Source organism: Podarcis pityusensis, assembly GCF_964106645.2.
Source record: "Podarcis pityusensis genome assembly, chromosome: 2".
Taxonomy (NCBI): Eukaryota; Metazoa; Chordata; class Lepidosauria; order Squamata; family Lacertidae; genus Podarcis; species Podarcis pityusensis.
This window is the reverse complement of record NC_138029.1, coordinates 4,200,326-4,226,337: the sequence shown is the minus strand read 5'-3', so window position 1 is coordinate 4,226,337 and position 26,012 is coordinate 4,200,326. Positions and strand designations below refer to the sequence as shown.

The window sequence follows — 26,012 nt, the reverse complement described above, 5'->3', positions numbered from 1 at the left end:
GGTTATAAAATAATAATAATAATAATAATAATAATAATAATAATAATAATAATATGAACCCCAATCTCTCTCCTACTGCCCTCATAATTGCACTCTTATTTTGCATTCCAATATTCCCTCCACAATTTCTAACAAAAAATAGAAATAAAGTTATTACAATTTATTTGAAAACCTATTTATTGTCTTGGGGGGAGGGGTAGAATTATACAACATTTTGGAATTCTGACGTGTGTTATTTACTCAGAATGCAATGGAGGTATATATTTTTGGCACAAGGTACACATACACCTGACTGTCACATGGAATATGGAGCATGCTTGATTTCTCCTGCTCTGGAGAGTAGGACTTGTACCAACGGATTCAAGTTACAAGAACGGAGATTCCGACTAAACATCAGGGAGAACATTCTGAAAATAAGAGCTGTTTGACAGCGGAAGGGTCTCCCTCAGGAGGTTGTAGACTCTCCTTCCTTGAAGGGTTTTTAGGAGATTTTGGGTGGCAGTCTCTCGTGGATGAGATTCCAGCATTGCAGGGGGGTGGACTAGAGGACCTCTACTATTCTGGATTCTCTGCTCTCCAAACGATGCCCACAAACCAGCCCTACCACCCATGCTGAAAATAAGCCCACTGGTACCTTCAGTGGCATCTCCGCTAAATTCACCGACCGCCACAGAGTAGCCTAGGGAGGGGGAAAGGAGAGACAACATGATCAAGGGGGGGGAATGCATGCCACTCTACACCTACCAGGGCCATCAGGAAACGCTACTGCCATTTCCCAGCATGCCATGCGGTACCACAGGCTGCCATAGGTCCCATAATGCCAACTAGTTAGTCAGCAATCTGGCCCCAGGCTGAACATCGCTAGGAGGCAAAATCCTTCCCTTTGGAGGAGATGGGATAAGGCCCCTTCTGGGTTTCTCTAAAGGTAAGTGCATGTGGTCATTTTTGCAGGGAAATGGAAAAGGACAGGTTGTGGGCTCAGTGGCAGAGCCTCTGCTCTGCATTCAGAAGGCCCCAGGTTCAATCCGCCGCATCTCCAGGTAAGACTGGGAAAGAGGCCCCCCCCCCCCGAAATCTGGGAGCGCAGCTGCCACTTGGTGCTGAGAAAAGTGTGCCAATAGTCTGACTCAGTAAAAGGCAGATTCCTATGTTCCTCAGCATCAGCAGGAGGTGAAAAAAGTCTGTGACTGGGTTGAAATAAAGGACACGGAGTGACAAATTTCACCATCATAGTGTGGTTACGCTGATGTAACCACATCTATCTCTTAAGTAAGATTAATTCCAGAGCATTTGGGGTATCACAGGATGTCCTTGCTGACCCTGAAGAGATGCTTATGCATCATTCTGCTTATTATTTGTGAATCTCCACCCAGAGATATCAACACTTCCCATGAACACTACTCACCCCCACCTCATGGATGAAACAAGGGGTGAACTCAAGAACCCTGGATCTGGCAGAGATCTGCTGACTCTGAAGTTCAGGGAAACCTCTGGTCCACTGCCCACTGACAAAGGCTTGATCAGAGGCCACCCCTTTCTAACAGGGCCCAGATTTTGAGCTGAGCAAGTGCTGAAGAGCAAGAACCACCTGCTCAGCCCAACCATGAAGCACAGAATGGGCAAAGGCAACCAGCTCCCAGGCAGAAAATGCTACCCAAGGCAAGGATTAGAGAACCAGCGGCCTTCTAGGTGTTCATCTCCTCCTTAACCTGGACTTCTGGGCTGTTGCAAGATCAATCAACAGCCTCTCCTGATCGTTGCTCTTATTGTGGGAAAGGGAGGAGCACAAAGGATGGTAGGTCAACTGATAAGAGAGATGTGTTCTGATTGTATTTTAAAAGAATTTGTAAAATTTAAGTTCTGTCTATCTGTCTGTCTGTCTGTCTCCATCCAACTCCTCCATCACTCCCAGGCAGCACAGCCAATGGTAATGAATGACAGGGTTTCAGGACCCCACATCCAGCACTGTCCTAAGACAACAATATTCTCTTTCTCCAACCCTTTCCTTCCATCCAGCACTCACCAAGGTAGCTGTCATCAGCCTTGAAGTTAGCCTGACCCGTCTTGAGTTGCCCTCGAGCCTCCAGGACCAAATAATTTGGGTCATATACCTCCACAATGGCATCCTGTGCTGCTGAAAGCACCTGGCCTGAAGGGAAAGGGGGGTGGCAGTTAGAGGGTTGGACTAGGACTGAGAAGGCCAAAGGTCAGATCCCCTACTCCCTCAGGAAGCTCACTGGGTGACTTTGGGCAAGTCGGCTACATCTCAGCCTAACTTACCTCACAGGGTTGGTGTGAGGATAAATCAATTTATATAGGGTGGCATTCCAAAAAGCTATGCAAACACACAGCTCAGTCGCTTCCATTCATTTCAGGGGACCTACTGTGAGTAAAACCTAGCCAAATAATTTCTAAGCAGTCCTTCATCAAAAGAGATCTCAGGACTGTTTACATACAAGGACATTTTTAAAAGAACATACTATATAATAAACACTGACAATAAAACCACAATAATAATAACAACATAACAGGAACCTCTTGCTCCTTGGAGGAGAGGCAAGATAAACATTAAATGAATGAATGAATGAAGTTATCCTGAATTTGGGGAACAGGAAGGTGGGAGATGGGGGAAGAAATTGGGGACGTCAATATCCCCACGTGCAAGGAATCTGAGACAGTGACCAGCTTTATGGATATGCTGTGATTCCACAGGAACACAGAAAAATTGCTCTTCCTGGGAATCTCCAGCTTTCATTTTCTTTTCCTTAAAAGAAAAAAGAACAGAAAAGAGTATTTTACTAGCCCTTATAGTTAAGAAGGTGCGTTTGAAAAGGAGGCGCTTGATCAGCTAAATAAATATATAAATCTCAATCAGCTGGACCAGTGAAATAAGGATCAAATAAATATTGCCAAAATAGTAATATTTTTCATAATAGTAACAAAGAAGCTGGGAGGGGGTCACCTTGCCAGTAATAGCTTCCGGGGCCACCAAGGAGAACACGTCCAGCCTGCCAAGACAACGAAAAACATTAGTTTTCCTCAGAGGTATCTGAGCCAGTTCACCTGACCTTTGCCTTGAGTTTTCCCCTTGTATCTTCACAAGTACCCTGTGAGGTTTGCTGGGCCAAGAGATGGTAGCTGACCCACAATCACCCAGCCAGCTTTGTGGCTCTTCAGGGGATTTGAACGACTCCACTTCCCGTACCTGCTACATCACACTCCCTCTTGACACCCACCCACTGACATCCCCATCACTTCAGAGATCACCCTGGTCACATTGGACCACCCTCAGCTCAGCACCCTCTCTCTTAGCAACCAGGCTGTGACTCACAAAGGTCACACAGGAGCCATCAATGATGCAATCAGAAGACACCTAAAAGCAGGGGCTTTAGGCACTGGACCAGTCTCAGGAGGTACGTGTTGGCAAGCCTCAGCTGAACATAGGTGAGGAGCTGTAAGACTGGCAGCAATACTCAAAAGCATTTTTGAAATTGTCTTAGAAAACAATATTTTAGGTAACATTAGATCTGCTTTGTAGATCAGAAGTTACCAGCCTTTTACAAGCCCTCTCACTCGCCTGCATGGAGTCCTGGGTTGCCTAGGGTGACCAGGGGAGCTGTCAAGTACAAGGCTGATGCAGAATATCCAGATGGCTACAGGTGATGCATGTATGTGCACAGGCTTGATAGGGAAGAAATTCCCAAGCAGCACCCCGCAAACTCTCAGCACATCTTTCCCCTGTTCTATATAACCAGAGCATTACTAGCAAGGAAAATGGCAGCCAGGTGTCCCATAGAGTTGGGTTGACAGAGAGGGGAAATAACTGGCCTTCTGCCCTGCCCTTCAGATGTTAAAAGGTAAAGGTAAAGGGACCCCTGACCATTAGGTCCAGTCGTGGCTGACTCTGGGGTTGCGGCGCTCATCTCGCTTTATTGGTCAAGGGAGCCAACATTTGTCTGCAGACAGTTTTTCTGGGTCATGAAGCCAGCATGACTAAGCCGCTTCTGGTGAACCAGAGCAGTGCACGGAAACGCCATTTACCTTCCCGCTGGAGCGGTACCTATTTATCTACTTGCACTTTGACGTGCTTTCGAACTGCTAGGTTGGCAGGAGCAGGGACCGAGCAACGGGAGCTCACCCCGTCATGGGGATTCGAACCGCCGACCTTCTGATCGGCAAGCCCTAGCTCTGTGGTTTAACCCACAGCGCCACCCGTGTCAAAAACACAACTTCCCTGACCGGGAATCGAACCCGGGCCACGGTGGTGAGAGCGCCAAATCCTAACCACTAGACCACCAGGGAGCTTCAGATGTTATTGGATTCCAATTCCCATCATCCCCAGCCGGCATGGCTAAGGAAGATGGGAGTTGTACTCCAGAAACCTATGGAGGGCAGCAGATTGGGGAAGGCTGACCTAAGCACAGGAGCATTTACCCATACAACTCATACAGTCCACCCTCCTGTGGGCTTCACAGGCTATACTGTTTTCCAGATTGGCATTACAGCTGGGGCTGCCAGGTGGATGCGTCTACAGTGCCTGTTATGTATCCACAGCCAGCCACCCTCATGCCAAGGAGACTATCTCTGTCCCAGCCCCCAAATACAGGAACCTGCCCCATGCTGCCCATGTTCTTGGCAGGGGTGGAAACTCACCTTTGTGAATTCAGCACTAAAACCACTTTGGCAGTAGCCTTGAAATCTGAGTCCGCTCTTTTCTGGCAGGAGAAAGAAAGACAAAAGGGGTGGGGGGGTGGAAATGGAAATTCAGAGGTGCTGGAAAAAGTTACAGTATAGAAGCTTGAGGATACAAGAGAGGATCATGCCTTTTGCAGTGGAATTATGCATTGGCAATCGGAGTTTTTGAATATGTTCTGGTAAGCTTCAGATTTGCCTGTTGCAAATATTCATTCATATTTGCATGACTAATAAATGTGTGACGCATGGTGGGGTAGAGGGCCTGCTGCAACCAGCATTCAAAATGATCCCTTCCAAATACAGGGTCCTAGTCCCCTCACCCACCAAACTGAAGCCACCCTTTAATTGGAGCCAGAAATCACCAAACAATATATATATCCCAGTCCATCAGAAGGTCCACAGGCTTACAGATGAATTATTGGAGAACCACCAGATCAGTGCACTTGGAGGAGAGAGAGAAGGGGGCGAAATGCTTGCACTGACAGAATGATTGTGAGTGTGTGATGCTGATTCCTCCCTAAATAAACTGTTCTGTCAGACAACACATGAACAGAAAGCCAATATGCCTCAGGTTGTGACCAGCTTCTAACAACAGAACTGTTACAATAAAATAAATGATCCAGCCTTTCACCTCCAAAAAACCCTCACAAAATATGGGCAACCAAGACAGCATTAGAGCATGGGCAAAGTGCCATTTGCCTGATCACAGCCAGACCTTCAGGCATATACTTTAGAAGGAGTACTACAGCTGTGATGAAGCACCAGAGGTCCAGCAGGGAATCCCAGCCCTGAGCAGGGAAGAGGAATCCCCATTATTATTATTCACTCTCCATCAGCTGGCAAAGAGATAAACAACGAAGACTTTCCATTTTTAATGTCTGATGTTTTGTTGTGGTTTTTTATATTCTGTTGGAAGCCACCCAGAGTAGATGGGGCAATCCCATCAGACGGTGGGGTACGTCTTCTGATGACATGTGAATTATCCACTAAGTATGGTCTCTGGAGACGGGAACAGTCTTTTCCTTTGGCAAAGTGGGGGTCTAGGGCTTGAAGCTGCGCGTTCAGCATTCTCTTTCCACCACAGGCGCTTCTCCTTTCAGGCAGGCGCCCCCTAGCCTAATTATGCTAATTATCAAGAGGCCACAGCAAATAATAATAATAATAATGCCTTGGGAAAGGATTCTTGTCTTAATAGAACAGCTTGGCCCTAGGGAGAATATGACAACAATAAGAGAACCTAGGCGACTGTGCCCACCCTGCCCTGCTAGAACCTGTTCTCCCTTTGCTTCACAATAGCAAACCTTCAGCATCAATAATTTAGTGGGTGAGGTGGTGGAAGATACAACACAGCAAGGGGCAAATCGGCTATATTCTATTACTATGCTGTCTGTTATTGTTTTTATTATTGGTGCTCTGTAATGCGTTATGTTGCACACTGTCTTGGGTTCTTTTGATAAAGGGGAGAATATAAGCTGAACTCATCTTTGTAATCCTCCTCCTCTTCATTTTCAATTCAGCAATATGACTTCCCTCAGAGCTCCGAAGGATAGCTCTTGCTTGTGTGCATCTGTGGGGGACCAGGAATGCTTTTGCCGGAAGTCCCTCTTCCAGAGCTGACCTCAAGCTATGCAGTAAACTCAGCAAGAGCTGCTCCTTCTGGCTCTCTAGAGACTAGAGTGGCCACTGTGAGAACAGGATGCTAGACTAAGTCTTTGGCCTGATCCAACAGGGCTTTTCTTATGGGGGGGCTCTGCTGGTGGCACAGCAGCCTTCTGGTGATCACTGTATGGGTGTCCCCAGGGAAACGCTCCCAGCTTTTCCCACACCCACTTCCTACTGCTCCAGATTATGCTTAGGAAGCAGCTGGCTGGCTGGCCCTTCGGTTCATCTGCCGTGTTCTTTCAGCAGGAGGGACGGCTCATTAAAAGGGGTTAGTACAAGGGACAAGGAAGGGACTTCTATAGTCACTCATACTTCTTCCAGCTCCTTAGTCCAGTGGATGGCAAACCTTACCACCACATGCAGCTCCCATACCTTCATTGCCCATCACCAGGCGCAAGTCAGCTGCACAGTGGCACACAGCTAAGGCAAGGTAAAAAAAAAAGCCTAACAGCACACGGATGCACCTCCATGGAGGAATAGCTACAGATCAGGGAACCCAGAACCAACACAGCAAAGACACTACTGTGTCCCCTTCCTTCTTTCTCAAAGACTGAGGAAATCATAGGGAACTGATTTAGACGTCCAGTTTAAAGATGAACAAGGGGAGAAAACGTGGTCAGCCCCTCCTTTATGCAACCTCTTGGGCACATTCAATAAGTTACCTTAAAGATAATGCTCCATTAGTTATACAGGCAATGACCAATTAGCACATGTCAGAAAGACGTGTAATCACACACAGCACAAACTTGGAAGTGACTGAAAATGTCACAAAAAAGTCATAAAAGGGGTGGACTTCCATGCACTCGGTTGATGTGCCCAGGGGCCGGGAATGGAACCTCTGCATGAAATGGTTGCCAACTGTATTAATAAACCTCATGGTCCCCCTTACGTTTACCAACCATTTATTTTATTCAGCAGATGTGTTGGTTGGTTGTTATGGTTTTATATGTATTTTTTGTGGTGTCCAGTGGAATCTTCTAATGTACTTCTACAAAAATGCAATACAGTTTTCTTAAAAAGAAAGAAAGGCTGAGGTCCTGTGCAAGTGCTGAATGAACCCCTGCCAGGCAGGCACCCTCTCCAGAGCCCCTTGTTACCTGAGCGGCAAGGTGCGTATTCCACAAACTTGGTGAAGTTGTTGATGGACAAGAAGCAGGTGCCCACAACCTCATGCTCAGGCTCGTCGTTGTAGGTTCGCCAACTGTACAGGGGGGCGCAGGCCTAGAGGAAGAAGATGAGCCTGGTAAGCAAACGGAAAGGGCTCCACAGTCTTCATTCATGCAAAGCATTTCTACCCCCACACTTCTGATGGGAAAAAAAACTCCCAGGGCTGCTTACAAATCAATATAAATAACCCAGCACTCTGGCCTATGGCACAAAAAGGAAAAGGGGTGGGGAGGGAAGACGAAAACAAGCAACCTCATGCACGGACTCTTAATGTTACAAAGTTCTTACAACCACGAGCTTTCAGTTTTAATGTACAGAAGCTGGGAGTGAGACGGTCTTCTGTCTTGTGGCCAAAGCTCTCACAGCTGGAGTCAGACTAGACCTGTACAATTCAAGGGTCAAACACTGCAGCTTCAGCAATGCCAACGACCTCTGTAGAGATGTGCCACCTTCTGCAGATGACTGCCCTGCAACATCCAGGCCTATCTTGCGGCCACCACCCTTTCCAGGGTGGCCAGATCAGGACATTGCTCTACATCATAGAGTCTACAGCAAAGAGTCCCAAACTGTGTCAGAGCCATGAAAAAGGCGGAAGAATTCCTTGGTGATTTAAGGCACACTCTTTGATAGATTCACCAGTCACTCTCTGCACCAACACAAGCACTGCCATTGTCCCAAGGGAAAGAATCCAGGATGCATTAGAATTTCCCAAGGCAGCCTCTGCTGTAGTTAACCAGCATAACAGAATCCTAGAAGCCCCAACACTGGACAAAAGCAGAGTCCCATCTCTAAGTAGGAAAAGAGGAGGGGTGCTCCAGGCCAGGAGGCAATGTTGACCCAGGTTCCCCTGAGCTGCAAGGAGGATGCCTTCCTTCTGTCCTGGGACCCAAGATATCCACCCACCATTTGGAGAAGCGCCATAGATCACTGGTAGATCATTTACTTGGCATGTAGAAGATCCCAGGTTCTCTACACCAGCATCTCCGGGAGGGACAGGGAAATCCTGGAGAGCTGCTGCCAGCTGGTGTAGACAGTCCTGAGTTAGACAGAGCAGTGGGGGAAGCTGTCTATGTTCCTGTCACATACGCACTGTTTGCATTTTGTACTTTAATTGATTTTGTTCTGTAAACTAACCTTGTATTCAAATAGGATGAAGGGTGCCTTTTTTAAAAAAAAGGTTTCAAGCAAAATAAAGTAAGGTTGGAGTGAAGTGTGCCTCTCATTTTAATTTAGAAAGAAAGCAACAAGGTATGTCCTAGATGTCAAAAGACTGGAGGAAGCCCTGCCCTGCAGCAGGCTAGTTGGAAAGGACTACAGGGAGCATCTTGGGGGAAACCAAAGAGAAAAACAGGGTGTCCTAGTGAGGCCACAGGGTTGCTTGAGCAACGGCCAACACCCGCCTGCCCGCCCACACACACACACACACACACACACACCACCACACTTTGCATTTCCTGCAGTTCTTACTAGCTGCATCCTTCCTGCCCTGCCCCCATATGACAGATTTTGGAAAGTTGAGGAGTTCAAAGCACAGTTTGAAGTTCAGCAAGGTAACTAATAAACTGCAGGGAAGCAACCCCCCCAAAAAAACCTCTGGCAACCCTAAAGCAACACCTGGAAATGAGCATCTGACACTCTCAGTACTGGGGAGATTGGGGTGTGCATTTCAAAAAGGACATTTTTTAAAAAAGAAAGAAAATAAAACTTGGTTGGGAGGGGATTAATATGGAGATCAAGTTCCCCCTGCTCACCCATCTCTTTTTAGAGGAGCCAGACAGCCTCTTTAGACAGAGGAAGATCAGCATTATTGTATGAAATCTTCCTTCAAGTCTACATCAGTTTGTCACAAACTTTATCAATGGACTTTGATCACAACAGGACACAGCATTGCAACAGTAGCCAAAACAGGGGTTTCTGACACTGGGAATACCTGGCCTCTATGTGTTTGTGTGGGTGGGTGGACTTAGATATGCAAGGAATCTAGAAGAGAAGAAATGGCGTTGCCGCATTGGAGATTCCTGGGTTTCTTACAGTGCAATCTTGTGAATGTTTACTCAACAGTGTAACAGCATCTTGTTCTCACAGTGGACAACCAGTGGCCTGCTCTGAGAAATCTGCATCCATGACCTGAGCACATGAGCCTTTGCCCTCCTGTGGTTTCCAGCCCAGTGGCTCAGCCCAGTCGCCCACTGTGACCAGCAGGGCTTCCTTCTGGGTAAGGGTGCATAGAATGGCAGCCTTAAAAGAACCAAGCAAAAAATTGGGAAAGTGGCAGTTTTCGCTCTCCAGTTCAGAGAGATCTGGTTTCACCAGTGCCAATACAGAGGCACCCTTAGCCCTGGTTATCAAATATTCAAGAAACATGCGACTTTGGGCCATGGAAGGCACATAGATCACATCTGTGTAGATACAAGCCAGGAGTGCCTAGAACTTAGCTATGGCAGCTCCAGAAGCCACTGAGGCAGGAGCTCTCCCAGCTTCCATGCTACAGAGGGGTCCTGTGATGGGAAGGAAGAAGCAGCTAAAGTCAAAACCTGACCCGGCGTGGGCTGCTGTTACTGAGCCCCACCCCCCACCCTGGCGACAAGCTATTTGCTCATTCATCCTGATGTGTTTCCACAACATTTATGCAAAGGCTAAATTATATCCGGTCTTTATTGAGCCTTCATGCTGATTTGTTTGCAGCGAGGTTATGGGGCAATGAGCATTCATCTCGATCTTCTTGTGGGGTCTTTTAAACATCTTCCCATTATTCATTCATTTATCACACATTTTTCAACACACTTTTCTGTCATGACCCAAACTCCAAAAAGTTCCCAAAAGCAAATTTGTTGTGCTAGGGTGACAGAGCACATCAATCCATTTCCAGTGTGCAGATCTAGAGTTCTGGTATGCACTTAAATCTTTTTGCAAAATTGTGACCATCTGTCAACCAATTGCATATGCGCTTTGCCAAATTCATGCCACGACTCCGCTCTTACCAGGATGGAGCTGCCATGTGACCGCACTGTGGCTCCAAACCACTGCAGCGATTTGAACTCCATTTGCTCCACCATCCCATTAAAGTCCTCCATGCGGGATCCTGCTGGACAGAGAACACAAAGGGGTCTGGATCAGTGTTCCTCAAAGGCTTTCAGATACCCGGGACACAGCTTCCTTCCAGCTTTCTGGATAAAATTTTACTCTCACTGTTGAAAGAAGGTGGATAGGCAGAGACAGATGATATAAATCATATACACTATCATTTCAGTCAGCCCCTAGAACAAGGATTGTAGCTTGGTGGCAAGAGCATCTGCCTTGCATGCAGAAAGTCCTAGGTGCAAAAGACTCCTGTCTGAAACCCTGACGTGCTGCTGCCAATCAGTGTAAGCAACACTGAGCTCGATGGATTAATGATCTGACTCAGTACAAGGTAGCTTTCCATGTTGCTATGCTGCTTTCCTGTGTTTTCTGTGGGATAACCCAAGGACTATTGGCCCCAGGTATCCTGACCTCCCCTTTGCCCAGGCACATCAGGATTCTGGGCCTGGACCATTATTTGGGGGCAAGGGGGATGTTTCTGGGAATCCCCGGCATCCATCAGGTGCAAAGCAGTATGAGGAGACTGAGTTGTGCCTTTTATTCCCTTCCAGGGGTTGATGCCACTACTCACACACAGTCGTACCTCCGCTTACGTATCCCTCCACTTACGTAAACTTTGGGATACGTACGTGGCAAACCCGGAAGTATATTTCTGGGTTTTTGCCACATGAGCACGTGCAGAAGCAGTCCCTCTGGTTGCAGAAACCTCAGGAGCCAACCGGCACTCCGGAACGGATCCCATCCGCAACCAGAGGTACCACTGTATTGGCAGAGAAAGAGAGGGAGAACAAGAAGCCTAGAGTGATGGACACATTTAAAAACAGCCTTCCCCTTCCCCACCGAGGCACAACTCAGCTCCTCTCAGAGCACAGCATATGATTTGAGAATTCCTGGCCTCTTGGTGGAGAGTAAATAGGAAGGAACCTTATACCAGGTCAGAGCATTGGTCCTTTGACCAGTGAGGAAGGCAAGCAGGCCTAGGAAGCGCCGCGTATCACGGTGGTTCTGCACGGCATTTTCAATCACTCCCCACAAGTCTGCACTTGAACATAATGGTTCAGAACATGAGCTATGAGCAGTTCAACTCTCAGCTGATCTGTGAATTTGCTGGTTGGCTGTTGGTGAACTGCTGTCTCTCAGTCTTGGAAGCCTGTCCCTTTTCTATAATTTTGGGAATAACAATGCTGGCCTGCCTTACAGGGATGTTGTAAAGATTTCAAGATAATGCAAAGTACTTTGAACACTAAGCACTATTGTTACCCTGATATTGTCCTCAAACTGGTAGCGGCCATCCAGGAATTCAGACAAGGAAGGAATCTTTCCCAGACCTACCTGGAGATGCTGGGATAGGAACCTGGGACCTTCTGCACTGCAGCTCCGGGTCTCTTCAGCCTCTATTCCTATATCTTCCCCATCTGCTTGACTTGTTGCCTTCTCTGGCTCCAACCCACCACCACAAATACTTCCAAAATCTCCACTTTTCACTGTTTTCCTAAGATGTGATCATTGCCCCGTTTGGTTAATTCCCAAGCTGCATGCCAGGACACACTACTTTTTATTTCAATCATGAAAATCATTGTTAATGGTTCTATGTTTTATAGGTCATGATATCAACTAAATAAAAACTTAATATAAAAACTTGAAATTCATAAATAAAGCATAACAATAACCAACATATTGCAATATGTATGTTGTTTGCATATTGTATTGTATTTTTATATTTACTGGGCGGTACTGGGAGGATACAACAAATACTGTCTTTCACAAGGCAACTGCCAGAAACTAACTAAATGAAGGTGATTTGTGGGCCAAATGTATTCACCCTCAGATGTGGCAGCCCATACACCCCTGCTCTAGTCATGGCTCCGGCCTCCGAGGGGGCCTAGGAAATTCTAGAAATTCTGCCCCATCTCAGCCTCAGGTGCGACAGGATCCTGCCATCACTCCTGCTGCAGAGAATTGCCCACCCACAGAAAGGTTGTCCCCTACAGCCCTGAATGTTTCTCCACTTTTTCCAATCAGGTCCAGATCAGCAGCTTATGCAGAAAATGTACTAAATCCATGTGGAGTGCTAAGAGGAAGAGGGCTTCCCGTTTTCATTTAGGGGGTGGGATGGAGCTTGTGGGAAACAGCCTAGATCTGAGGCTGTGAGCTTGTTATTCCCCCAGCAGTTGTTGCCTTTGGTTTTGATCCAGACCAGAAGAGGCATCCCCAGCCCACTGGCTCTGGTTCAAACAAGGCCCTTCATATCAATCCAATGGGATGTAGTGATAATACCCTCAGATCTTGCAGGAACCACTTAATCCCTTTCTTGCAAAAGAAACCGTCAGGCAGTGACCCCAGAAGACCAGGTATAAAACAAATGCCAAGTCTCACAAGCTACTTCTGGTCCATTAAGGGCATTTCCAATTCTCTCCCTCTCTCTCAATTTACTCTAAACTAAAGGAACTGCCAAAAAGACAATTTGGTTCCACGTGGGCATTTCCAGCCCGCCCCTCCACCCTTCTTTAATTCACATCACTGCCTGAAAAATCAACAATCCCTGCAGTTTGCAATTTCAAAAATCCCACACCGCCACTGTGAACAATGCTCCAGAAATTCCTCCCCTGTTTATTCAGAAAGAGAAAATATTTCATAACATAGCACTGCTGCCCATTTTCCCCTTCAAGATTTCCCATTGTTCCCATCTGGTGGGGAAGAGGAGACTGGAAGAGGAGGAGGAGGGCAGGACCAGGGAGGGGGGAGGTTGTTCTTGTTAATCAAAAACCACTTAGGCCCCACAACCCTCCCTAACGGTGCGATATCTACTCCAGTGATTCTTCAAACTCCAGTCCAGGAAACTCTGAGGTGCCTTGGATGCCTCTCAAGGTTTCCGCAGTGAGAAGATGATTGGCAATGGCAGACGCGCTTCCTTGCCATGCTTGATCTTTCCCTCCAACTCACAGCCCGAAGGAAGCAGGGGCCGCGATGAGAGAGAACAGGCTGACCAGTGCTCCTAAGACAGAGCCCCAGACCATTCCCCACAATCCTGTGCAATGTGCAAGGAGTCCTCAGCTGGGAAACAGATGTGGAAAGGATTCCCTCAAGAAAGTAAGTTTTCAAAAATCTGTTTTACTCCATAGACACATGAAGAAGCCTCAACATGGGAAGCTAACATAGACTGTGTCAGACCGTTGGGTCTACTCAGCTCAGTACAGTGGTACTTCTGGATGCGAACAGGATCAATTCCAGAGCCCTGTTCGCATCCTGAAGCGAATGTAACCTGCATCTGCACATGTGCGGGTCATGATTTGCCGCTTCCGTGCATCATTTTGAGCGTCTGCGCATGCGTGAGAGGCGAAACCTGGAAGTAACATGTTCCGCTACTTCTGGGTCGCCATGGAGCACAACCTGAAAATGCTCAACCTGAAGCTACTTCAACCCGAGGTGTGACTGTAGTGCCTACACTGAGAGGCAGTGACTCTCCAGGACTACTCCTGTCTGGAGATATTAGGGACTGAACTGGGGACCTTGGCTCTGGCCCCCCGGCTGCCACCCTCCCGCTCACAGTAAGCCAGGGTGGTGGAGCGTTACGTGTTGCTAGTGTGCAATGGATCAGGTCTGAGGAAGCCCGGACTCAAATCCCTACTGGGCCATGGCTGACCATGAGCTAACTATGGCCTTTCGCAGGACTGTTGCAAAGATCAGATCACTGGGGTGGGGGACGACGACGACACTGTGCTTCAGCTTCACGGAGGAAAGAGGCAGGGAATAAAACAGTAATAAACAAAACATGAAACAAGGAGTTCCTACAACAGGAATCTTTCCAGTGCTACTTTGACAGCTGCTGTGATACTTTTGTTTCATTTGTGAATGCAGTTCAAAACAAAACAGAATCAGCAGCGCAGCCTTCCCTCATCCCAAATGGGCATGAGATCAAACCCAGGAACACATATCTCAAAATGCCATGACATACTGTATATATAAGAATTTGGCCTGTGTTTTTGTCACCGAACCTGCGACCCTTACTTTTTCTTATAAGACATTCAGTCCATTTTGCTTATTCAGTTAACAAAGTTCTTTGCCTTCCAAGGATTATGTGGGCTCCAAATATGGATATCAGGGCTGCAGTTCAACAGAACCATAGAATCGTAGGGTTGGGAAAGGACCACCAGGGTCATCTAGTCCAACCCCCTGCAATGCAGGAATCTTTTTGCTCAACACGGGGCTCAAACCCATGACCCTGAGATTAAAAGTCTCATTAAGAGCTATCCTGCATACTCAGGTACTTGAGCGTAGGCTTCATTTACCTCACTGAGATTTACTTCTGAGAAGACTGTGCAGGAAAACAAAAAGCCTTACCAATCAGTTGCCCTAGACAAGGGCTGGTGGACCTGTGGCCTTCCAGAAGTTGCTGGACTGCAGTTCCCAACATCCTTGATGGCTGGCCGTGCTGATGGGAGTTGGAGTCCAACAACATCTGGAGGGGGCACAGGTTCCCCAGCTCAGCTGTAGATTATCCAGCTCATTTTTTTTTACATTGCCATATTTGTAGTTTCTGGGGAGGGAGGAAGTATTCAGTTTAAAAGCTCCAGAAATTAGTATCCTTGTAATGACTCATTTTTTTGCTTTCAGCAAATCTGCCTGAAAACAAGAAACCTCTGTGGAAATAAAATGCTCACTTTTGGAAGGATTAAAAAAGAAAAGCATTGTTCTCTCTTGCTCTCAGCACACCAGTACCCAAGATTTTACCAGCCACCTGGAGAGTAGTTCCCCAGATTCAGGCCTACGCAGAAGTAGGGGCTCCCTGAGCAATGGCCTGTTTGGCTCTCTGGCTGGAATCTGATCTCTTGTTCTCAGCTGAGCCAAGGAAACTCTCTCTGGCCCACGTCCACTGGGGACCAGCCAAGTCAACACAGAGCCATGCGGCCAGACAGGAAAGCCCCAGGCCAACTGAAGTCCAGGCCTTTCTGAGCCACAAAGTTACAGGAGGGGGGCAGTTTAGACCATGGGTAGGAAAACTAAGGCCAGGGGCTGGATCTGGCCCAATCGCCTTCTAAATCCGGCTGGCAGACGGTCCAGGAATCAGCGTGTTTTTACATGAGTAGAATGAGTCCTTTTATTTAAAATGCATCTCTGGGTTATTTGTGGGGCATAGGAATTCGTTCATCCCCCCCCCCCAATATAGTCCGGCCCCTGACAAGGTCTGAGGGTCAGTGGACTGGCCCCCTGCTGGAAAAGTTTGCTGACCCCTGGTTTGTACCCTTTCCTTCTCCCACAACACAGAATGCCTTTGAACTGTCAACATTTGCACTTTACTCTGCCTGTGGGCGGCTTTTGATCTCTTTATTCAAGATTAGTTCTGTGTTTTTGTTGTATTTTCACTCCAACCTTCCTGCAGAAGTTCACAGTACCCCATTCTCCCCCCTGCCCTGCCCACAACAACCCTGTGAGGTGGGATGGGTCAAGAGACAGTGACCAGCCTATCATCAGCTCAGCTTACCCAGCTGTGCAGAAGGGATGCTGTTCGAAGGTAGTGTGCATGCTCTTGATGCAAAAGGTCTTAGGCTCCATCCCTAGTGCCTCCAAGTTGAGCTGGGGAACAGCCCTACCCAAAAACCTAGAGAATTGGTGTACATCAGGGTTTCTCAAACCTAGGTCTCCAGCTGTTGTTGGACTACAAGTCCCATCATCTCTAGCTATCAGGACCAGTGGTCAGGGATCATGGGAATTGTAGTCCAAAAAACAACTGGAGAAACCCTGAGATAGAGAATACTGAAGCTAGATGGAGCACTGGTCTGACTTGGTGTAAGGCAACTTCCTTTGCTCATCCACATTTGCCTTCACGGCTGCAGGGGAATTTAGAACTTGGGTCTCATCAGAACTTAGGTCCAACACTTTAATCCAGGGGTTGATCCCCGTGGATGCCCATGCTGCCACAGAGGCATTCACCCTTTCTCCCTGCTGCTCCTGTTGTAGTCAGTCAAACAGCCTGCAGTGTGTGCTTAGCTACAAGGTGTGTGTGGTGCTCACCACATTTGCTTTAATTTGCAAATGTCTGGCTCTCCTAACCACAACATCACCCCAGCTCTCTAGGGACTGCATGACTCTTCTACCCTGTGACTTAAATAAAATATTCGGGGGGGGGGGGCAGGTAAGGCCTGTCCTGATCACATGTCACAGTGCACACACACCATTTGAATGGCAATGCCCATCAACCTCAATGTATACTGAAATGTATACCTACTATTTCACTAAAGACTTTATGCACTCATTTACCAAAGATCACAATGGCAGTGCTTGTGGGGTGCTGGGCGGAACTTTGCACCCCGGCAGCACATATGCTAAAAACTCCCCTGCCCCTGCAGTTGCCTGATTTGAGTATGGAGCTGGGCTTTGGTGTTTCTGACAAGGGGAATTTGGGCAGGCACCTCTGATCACAGTCTAACAAACCTCTTAAGACCGTGACCATAAACAGAAGCCAGCTGCATTCCCCTGTTCACCATCCAAGCCAATGAAGCGTTCTGGGGAACTCAAAAGCTTTCATGCAATTCTGGTTGACCTAATAGAGGCTACTATGGATTTTGTACTTGCTCTTATAAACTGACACAGTTGCCTTTATTTTCTGAATTAGGTAGGGAAGAAAGAAGAAGTGGGAATTCGGGGAATCTGGAGTAGCCGTTCTGCCCGGACACTGAGGTCCAGGGCCGACGGCCTTCTAGTGGTTCCCTCACTGCAAGAAGCAAAGCTACAGGGAACCAGGCAGAGGGCCTTTTTGGTAGTGGTGCTCTCCCTGTGGAACGCCCTCCCATCAGATGTCAAAGAGAAGAACAACTACCTGACATTTAGAAGACATCTGAAGGCAGCCCTGTTCAGGGAAGTTTTTAATGTGTGACACTTTAATGTATTTTTAGTCTTCGTTGGAAGCTGCCCAGACTGGCTGGGGAAGCCCAGCCAGATGGGCGGGGTACAAATAAATTATGATGATGATGATGATGATGACTGAAAATCAGAGTAAAAATTGGAGGTGGGTGAGGATGGGCAAGTAGCCAGCCAGCTCTTACCACTGGCACCTCCCAACCCCACACATCCCGCTTACCTTTGCTGCTGTCAAATTCAATGGGTATACAGCTGCTCTTGCCAAGGGGCCAGGGACAGTAGTAGACCGCACCCCCCTCCGTAACGTCCACCTGGCTTGTGTTGGCCTTGGGTGCTCCCACGAGGACACTGGCACTGTGGAAAGGAAGGGAGCAGGAAGCAAAAGGATGAGTCTAAGCCAGATGCACCTTGAGCCAAGCAAAGCTCCTCCTGCCCTTAAACTCCTGTTCCTGAAGGGGCTACCCACAGATTGCCTCAGGCTCATTGAGTTCCTACCTTTGGGGCCCACTTTCCCCTCCCATAAATTGGAGCCCCACAACTTTCCTTTTTGTGCCCCCGCAAAATCCCTTCCAGCTGCCACGGTTTCCTTATAAGTTTTCCCTTTTTCTCATGAACATTCAGGTGAAGCATCATGCATACATCACAGATACATCATAAATATGTCACAGTGAGGGGTTTTCTGGTAGAAACCGGTTCATCAGGTTTGCCCCCAACCTCCCTTACCCACCACCACACACCCATCAAGTGATACAGTAGGAATATTTACAAGTTCCTGGTTTTCTGATCAGGTTATCACACTCCTAATCCATTCCTGGGTGGTTTGCCATTGTCCATGGGATGACTGCCTGTCTGACACCCACCTGCCAGTGATGATCTCTTGTGCAAGTGGCTGCTGAGTACCTGGTCTCAGGCTTGAGGGATTATGGCTGCTCACATCCCATAATAAGTCCCCCCTTGGTAGCCATTTGCTTCCTGAACAGAACAAAGTTGGAATGGTGCAAATCCATACTGGAGTGACTTTATATGACTTTCTAAAGTTTTCCCAGTGAGCCAGTACATAGACACATTTATCAGTGAATTGTTGGATTTGCTAATGTGCAGCGGGAGGCCCTTTGAATAGAGACAGGCAAAAAACTGTGATGAAGTGTTTTGCGGGGACATTTGCAGGAGTGATTGTGCTGAGTTTGGTAGATGGGGTGGGTGTGTATGATGTCCGCTGGAGGGGCAACCCCCCCCCCCACAAACTTTACATAAATTCCTGTAACACTCTCCTGGGAGGACAGTGTCATTTTTGCTACAAATGGAATGGCACTCACGCCTGAACCTGAACACTCGGAATAGATGGAATGATACGTTTTTGGAGTCCAGAACAATGTGGGCTTGCAGTAAAGAAAAACTGTGAGCTGCTGGCAGTTCTGATAGGAGAAATCCACTCCTTAGTAGCCTTTCTCCTTGTGTTCTGTAATGATGCATCTCAGTGGTCTTCCTGAGAGCCCCCAGCCCACTAGCAGGTCTGCTTGTTTTACCTGCAGGCTCAAATTATTGCTTCCGGCTTATTTAGCCTGGAATGATATCCATGCCAGGTTCCTCTCTCCCATTCTGTTCCCCAACTCCTGGCAGCCTCCCTATTCTCCCTTTCCCCTACCCTACCCCACCCCCACCCACTCTTCAGAGCTCCCTGGTGCAGGACAAAGGGCCCTTGTGTAGGCAGCCAGGTGTACAATTCAGCAGCTGCAAGCAGGCAGTGAAGCCACCCCTCCTGGGGCCCAGAAAGAGGCCTGGGAAAGAGCTTAAGATACCCAGCAGTGGCAGCAAGAGCCCCACAAGATCGGAACAGAGGGGGCGGGTGGCACAGAGCAAGGAGAACATCAGCAGCACTGCAAACCTGCCACACTCATCCGACTGCTAGGAGGGAAGCGGTGGGAACCCAAAACCACCTCCCCCCTTCCAAATCTCTGCAGGGAGCCGACTGCTGATTCGTAGCCCAGACCAAAGTAACTGGGATAAAGAGAAGCCTGCCAGGATTCCCAGCACAACTTCAAAGTATGCTGGAGAAACTCACACCAGTGAGAACCAGCAGAATGAAAAAACAACAACCCCACTCCTGCCTTGAGAACCAAAGGAGGAATGAAAGGGAAGGAGAGACAGCAGGGGCACATCTACCCCCAAACCATCCCCACAAAATCAGCTGAGCATTCTCCCTGGCAGGCGTCAATGCAGGGAGAAGCCAAACTGCAGCCACAGGACAAACCAAATGTCCATGGAGAAACCTAACAAGAGAATCTGCCCAGCTCAAGTTCCACCTTGGCTGTGAAAGAGGGGAAACCCAAAGAAACTTGGGTGGGAAGGCATCTTATGATTTCTAACAAGGGTCAGCAACCTTTTCCAGCCATGGGCCGGCCCACTGTCCCTCAGACCATGTGGTGGGCTGGACTATATTTTGAAAAAAAATATGAACGAATTCCTATGCCACACAAATAACCCAGAGATGCATTTTAAATAAAAACACACATTCTACTCATGTAAAAACACACTGATTCCCGGACTGTCTGCGGGCAGGATTGAGAAGGCAATTGGGCCGCATGTGGCCCACGGGCCTTAGGTTGCCTACCCCTGATTTCTAACATGGAGTGTGGGTTTGTCCTGTTGTTGGGGCTTGGCCAATAATCTCTTGAGACCTGGAGATGCTAAACTGAATGGGAACGTCTGCAGAGTTTTGATGAAAACACTAATACACTGTGTGGGGCTTCTCTTTACTAAAGGAAAACCAACCCCACTGGGAGCTAAGACCTCTACTGAAAGGCACCAAAAACCAGGGCTATTCTCACATTGTATTCAACGAGTGTACAATCTATGTGCACAATAGTTGAGTTGTATGGCTGTAGTTATTCACATGTAACATTCAACAAGTGTGCCATTTACACAAATAGCTGAGCTGTACAAATCAGGAAGTGTTCGCCCTTCCACACAAACACTTGTGCAGAGACAGCTTGTACCTGCATTCAGTGTAACGTTTGAACAAGCCGCCTGTGTTCTGCATCCACGGATATATTTTCAGTGAGGGCAATTTTTGCAGGAAAAAATATGAAGGACATCAAAATTCAATCTCCCAACACATCAGCGAAAGAAAGCTAACGGTAAGTCAAAGTAAGGAAAGTGGTTTTTTTCACGGAATGCATAAGAAAGAGACTGAAGCTCATTACATCAGGAGGGTGAAGTCATGGGCCCTAATTCCTGTGGATTTTGGAGGGGGGAAATTACAAAAAAAAAAAAAAAAGGAAGAAGATCATGACTGAGGAGATTCACAGTCTTCAACTGTCAACTTAGTTTCTCTGGGTAATAAAACTGGTTCAGTCCCAACAACTCCAGAACTTTTTCTCTCAAGTCTGTCTTGGTTCATTTGTATATTTGTTCAACCACGCCCCACAAAATCCAATAATTTCACCCCAAATTCTATCAAGGATTTGCCTGTAGGGTCTGTGAGTACAGACCCCAGGAGTATTAGCTATTTCAGATTAATTCATCTGGGAGTAATGACCCATGATCCTGTTGATAAGTATTGCAAATCACTAGTTTACATAGTCGCCAGAATTTTTTTGGAGCAGAATTGCATTAAAGGGGGTTGCATTTACAACGCAAACATGCCTTTTGAAACATCTGCCCCTGCCATGAAGTTGCAGTCCCATAAGGAACAGGGAACCCAAGGATAATGGCTAGGGACACACTTGATTCTTCCCTTCCTCAACTAACCTCTCTGATGATATTTTCACAGGTAGGTAGGAAGGCCTTTATCTAATCTCTGTTTGCAGAACATGCTCCTTTTTATCCTCTCAGCACCAAAATAAGCAATGGGATATGTTAGTCCAGAGGTCGTCAATCTAAGGCCCGCAGGCCAGATACAGCCCACCAGGCTTGTTAATCCGGCCCACAAATCTTGCGGGCCCTGCTGCCCCCTCGGTCAGTCCCCGTGCTAAACAGGCATGGTACAGAGGCCTCACCGTGCGGATATTGACTTCCGCGATGCGGCAGGGCTTCTGATTGGCTGCAGGAAGCTACTGCAGCCAATCAGAAGCTGTGGACACCTCTGGGCGCCGCCCCTTCCTTCCCGCTAAGGTGGTCCAGCGGGAGGAAGCGGCAGCGGTGTGGAGGCTGCCTCTGCTGCCCAGGCCAGTGGTGTGGGCTCTGTACCCCGCAAAGAACGAGGAAGCGTCGGCGGCTGCGGCGTGAGTGGCATAGGCGGGGGGGGGCCTTTCGGGAGGCGGTGGGTCCGGCCCCCCACAAGGTCTGAGGGACAGTGGACCGCCCCCCTCCTGAAAAAGTTTGCTGACCCCTGTGTTAGTCCATCCTTTTTCTGGGAGTGGGGAATCGATCATACAAAACAGGGTCAAGAGGTGTCACTGGCATTGGGAGTAAGCTACTCCTCAGCCGGCAGAGGGCAAACATCCAGGACAGCTCTGAGGAGAGGTTTAGCTACCTCCTGCCTTCATTATTTGAAGCTGGGAATCACAAGGGAGGAGAGGACTGTTGCACTGAACACTCCTAACTTGTAGGCTTCTCATAGGCATCTAGTTGGCCATCGCGGGAGCAAGACACTGGACCAGATGGGCATTGGGCTTGGTCCAGCTGGGCTTTTCTTGAGTTCTTAGCTTCTTAGCAGGTGGAAAGAGAGATTTCAAACGACACAGCATTGTTTATTCCCATCAGTTACAAGTCATTGTGTTGTCAAGTGGTAAGATAACAAAGTAGCTGCATGTGTGAACCAGTTTGGTCTGCTACACACAAACACAAAACATTCCCTCCCAACAAATGACACAACAATACCCTTTGGGGGCTGTCACCCTGTCACATCCTCAGGAAGCCAGAGAGTGGGGGGGGGGCATAAGTTATAGCACTGTTTGTTTCCTTCAGCACTGTACTGCTCACAAGCCACCTGCTCTCCAATCTCACAGGCACTGCAGCTGCCTGTAAATATTTTGCAGTGCTGGGAATATCAGGCTGCATTGAGTGATCAGATACTTCTTTCTTTAGGGATTGGGAATCTGTGGCCCTCCAGACAGGCTGGGCAGGTAATGGATGGACTACATCTGGAATAGCCAACATGTTGTGCTCTAACTTCCTTAAGCCCCAGCCAGGGTTGGGGGAATTGTTGTCCAACAACATCTGAATGGCCAGAATATGGGCTACCCCTGCTCTCTGTGTTACCTGATCTATGTGGCAATCTGCAGGGGTGGGTGAAAGGTTCCATCCTGCAGTTTTCAGCAACTGGTATTCAGAAGCAGGACATTTTATATTGCGTGTTAACAGGGCACGAGGAGCCACCCACGGAAAAGCAGTTTGCTTACAAAGAGATCTGGCAATGCACCAGCAACACTGCTGCAACATCCACATAAGTTCCCAGACTGCCTTCTTGACACAATTCAAGGTGCTGTTTGTAGATTTATAAAGCCACTGAAAGGCTCAGGTCTCACATTCCTGAGAGACTACTCTCTCCCTTATATGTTGTCAGAGCAATGCTGCTTTTCTGACCACATAATCCAGTCTAAGGGGTGTGTATGTGTGTGCATGTACACACACACACACACACACACACACTTGAAGAATAGCTCAAACAAGATTGGTGTTGGCTGAATCAACACACACACACACACACACTTGCAACAATGACCTTTAGCACATGCATTTTGTACCACACCTGGGCCCAAAACAGCTTGCATGAGCATCACACTCACTGGCAGCCCCCTTGCTATGGAATTTCCTTCCAATGCAGACATGCCAGGTCCCAGGCAGAACATTTGAGACTTTCAGCTAAAACTGTCTCTTTTCCCCAGTGCGCTCTACTTACAAAGCCTTTCTATCAAGTGTGGAGAACCTTTGGCCTTCCAGGTGTTGCTGAAGTACAACTCTCAGCAGTCCCAGAAAGCATGACCAATAGCCAGGGGAGATGGGAGTTGTAGTCCAGCAACATCTAGAGAGGCATGCAACTACAGTCAACAGGAAGCAAGCAAAGTGCCTTGTGGCTCAGACATAACCTAGAGGAGCAAGACCCAGAGCTGGGGTGGCTAACCATTTCTGGCCTGATGGGGTAACCTTCTGCCCTCCAGGAAGCAGTACAGCCCCCCCCCCCCCGCATCCTAGCTTCACCACTGTCCTGGTAGATTTAACTTTTTGCAGGCCCAAATCAAGTCCCTCATTCTCTTTGCCTTCAAACTTCCAGCTCAGTCAAAATATCTTGATTCAAGAGGAAGAGGAAACTGTGATGTTGCAGGTGTTAACAACAACAACAACAACAACAACAACAACAACAACAACAACAACACAGCCTCAAGAGGAAACACATGGGGCATGAAACCTCTGAACATCTATCAAGGATCTTCTGCACATTGCAGAGGCTTCTGGGATATGAAACCTGTGGCTCTCCACATATTGTCGGACTCCCAACTTTTATCAGCCCCAGCCAACATGCAAAGCAATCTTGCAGCAACCTTCAAAGACTTAACAGATTGATTGTGGCATGAGCTTTTGTGGACCAAAGCCATGTGTCATTAAATGCATAAGGTATTACTCTCAACTGGCAGGGGCATATATGTGTGAGTATGGAAGAGAGCAAAACTGATAAATGGTGAAGCCAAAAGGCCATGAAATGCAAGACACATTGTCTGAAATGTCCAGCAGCAACACACAAAAGCAGAATTGGCAATAGCAGAAACCTTCCTAGCTGACTACTGCTGTGGTGGATTACCACTGTGCTCAACATGTAAGCATCTGAGCTTGGCATAGAAATCTCTCTCACTCTCTCCACCACACAAATGTAGCACCTTGTGCCCAGCATGGTCTAAGAATTCTAAGAAACCAAAGAAGTCAGGCCAGTTTTTAAATCAGTGGCATTTTCTAAAGGTTCAGTCCCTTATCTTCATTCAAAATGGTGCCCAGCTGTATCCAGATGCAGTTGACAACCTGTTTCTTGCTCTTGGGAACTGTAATGCAAAAGTTGGTTACAGTAGCTCAAGTGGTATCCAAACGCACTGCAAACAAACAAGTTTCTGAAATATAGAGTGGTGTGTGTGTGTGAGAGAGAGATTGCACCCCTTGCATTGCAAGATTTTCCCATCCCACCCACCCCCATTTCCCCTCTATCCCTGTGCAACACACAGATTGCTGTCAACAGAGGAAAAACAATGAATCTGTTCCTCACCCTGCTGACTCAGTGCTGTGGGGGAGTTTTGTTGCAACATGCTTTCAAGGCTACTGCACAGGTGAGGCATGATGGCTGAAGGGCTCAAACCTAGATAAGGACTGCATATCTGGAGATCTCGTCTCAGAACTACAGGTGCCATGAGCCACAGGTGGGCTGGCTGCAGCCTGGCTGCAGAGACAATGGGGTGCAGGGGCAACGACCCATGGGGCAGCTGCTGGAGAAAGAACCACACTGGCCTTGGTCATTAAAGGCACAGAGTCCTTTGCTCCTGCCTCTTAATAAACCAGAAGGCAAAAAGACAACCTTCTAGCAACGTATGCAACACACGCTGCCAGGTTTGTGCAGGTAGATAGGATTCTAGTGGCTTCCAATATGCAGGATTCACTATTAAAGGAGGGTCAAGAAGCATAAGTAGGCGGCCAGCTGAAGGGGGAAATAAATCTGATAGCGGCTCTGCCTTCCTTTCCTGCTGCATGTTCCTGCTGGGGACCATTTGGTCAAATGCCAGGAGTCCAAACAAATCTGACAGTCTGGGGCTGCACCTGCCCTCAGGCCACGGCCATTCCCTAGACCTCTGAAGGCAGCCTCTATTTTCAGGTGGGTGAATCAACAGCCAACAATAAGCAGGGCTGGTTAATCTGCAACCTGCTGGAGAGGCAGCTGGTCCCGCTCTGAGGCCTTTGATGATGATAATGGAGGCAGCAACCCAAGCTGGCACTCCACATCCGTCTCCCTGGGAAAAGGAATGTGGATTATGCTAGGCTGGAGCTGTAAAAAGGAAGATGCAGGGACACCGCTCAGTGGGAAGAGTGCAAAGGTTTGATTCCCCGGCAAATTTTATCCCCAGCATCTCCTGGTAGGGTTGGGAAAGGCTGTTGTAGACAGTACTGTGCTAGATATAGCTTAGAGCTATGACAGTCTCCATCACATCTTCAATTCTCCAAAGGAGCGCAGGCCCTGGTTGAGAGCCATGACCCATGGAATCCTATGCACAGCTTGGCAGAAATCAGGGTGACCAATGGTCTGATTTTGTAGAAGACTGGCATCGTCTGTTCCTAAAGGAGAATTCCTCAGTGAGCTGGCCTGTGTATATGTACCACCTTCTCAATTCTCCATCTGTTTCACAAATCTGAGGAGATGAAGCTAATAAGGGTCAGCTTGTACTGGCACATATATTATTACCCTGTGGCCACAAAGTTGGATCTTTCACAGATGTGCATCTCTCCACAGCTCTGCTGCCCACCACCTCCTTTTCCTCCTGATCTTGGTCTGCCCTGCTTGCCACTGTTCAACAGAGCCTGTGCAGGCAGTTACAGAGGAATGGAGGAAACCAGCATCTGTCACCCGAGGAAGA

At 47.9% G+C, this 26,012-nt stretch overlaps 1 protein-coding gene across 3 annotated transcripts in view; it reads right to left on the bottom strand.

The window, feature by feature from the left end:
- Positions 1–26,012, bottom strand: part of ITGA5 (integrin subunit alpha 5) — a 68,964-nt gene that overhangs the window by 28,205 nt on the left and 14,747 nt on the right. The window contains exons 1-8 of one of the 3 annotated variants that reach the window (XM_080989954.1): positions 17,959–17,999; positions 17,684–17,817; positions 10,506–10,609; positions 7,455–7,578; positions 4,654–4,715; positions 2,963–3,008; positions 2,024–2,149; positions 635–679 (exon numbers count right to left, since the gene is read on the bottom strand). In XM_080989954.1, the coding sequence (XP_080846080.1) occupies positions 635–679; positions 2,024–2,149; positions 2,963–3,008; positions 4,654–4,715; positions 7,455–7,578; positions 10,506–10,609; positions 17,684–17,817; positions 17,959–17,984 (667 nt within the window). In that variant the 5' untranslated portion in view covers positions 17,985–17,999. Of the gene's footprint in view, positions 1–634; positions 680–2,023; positions 2,150–2,962; positions 3,009–4,653; positions 4,716–7,454; positions 7,579–10,505; positions 10,610–17,683; positions 17,818–17,958; positions 18,000–26,012 lie in introns of those variants that run through there. The other 2 variants (XM_080989955.1, XM_080989953.1) reach the window with 2 other exon arrangements.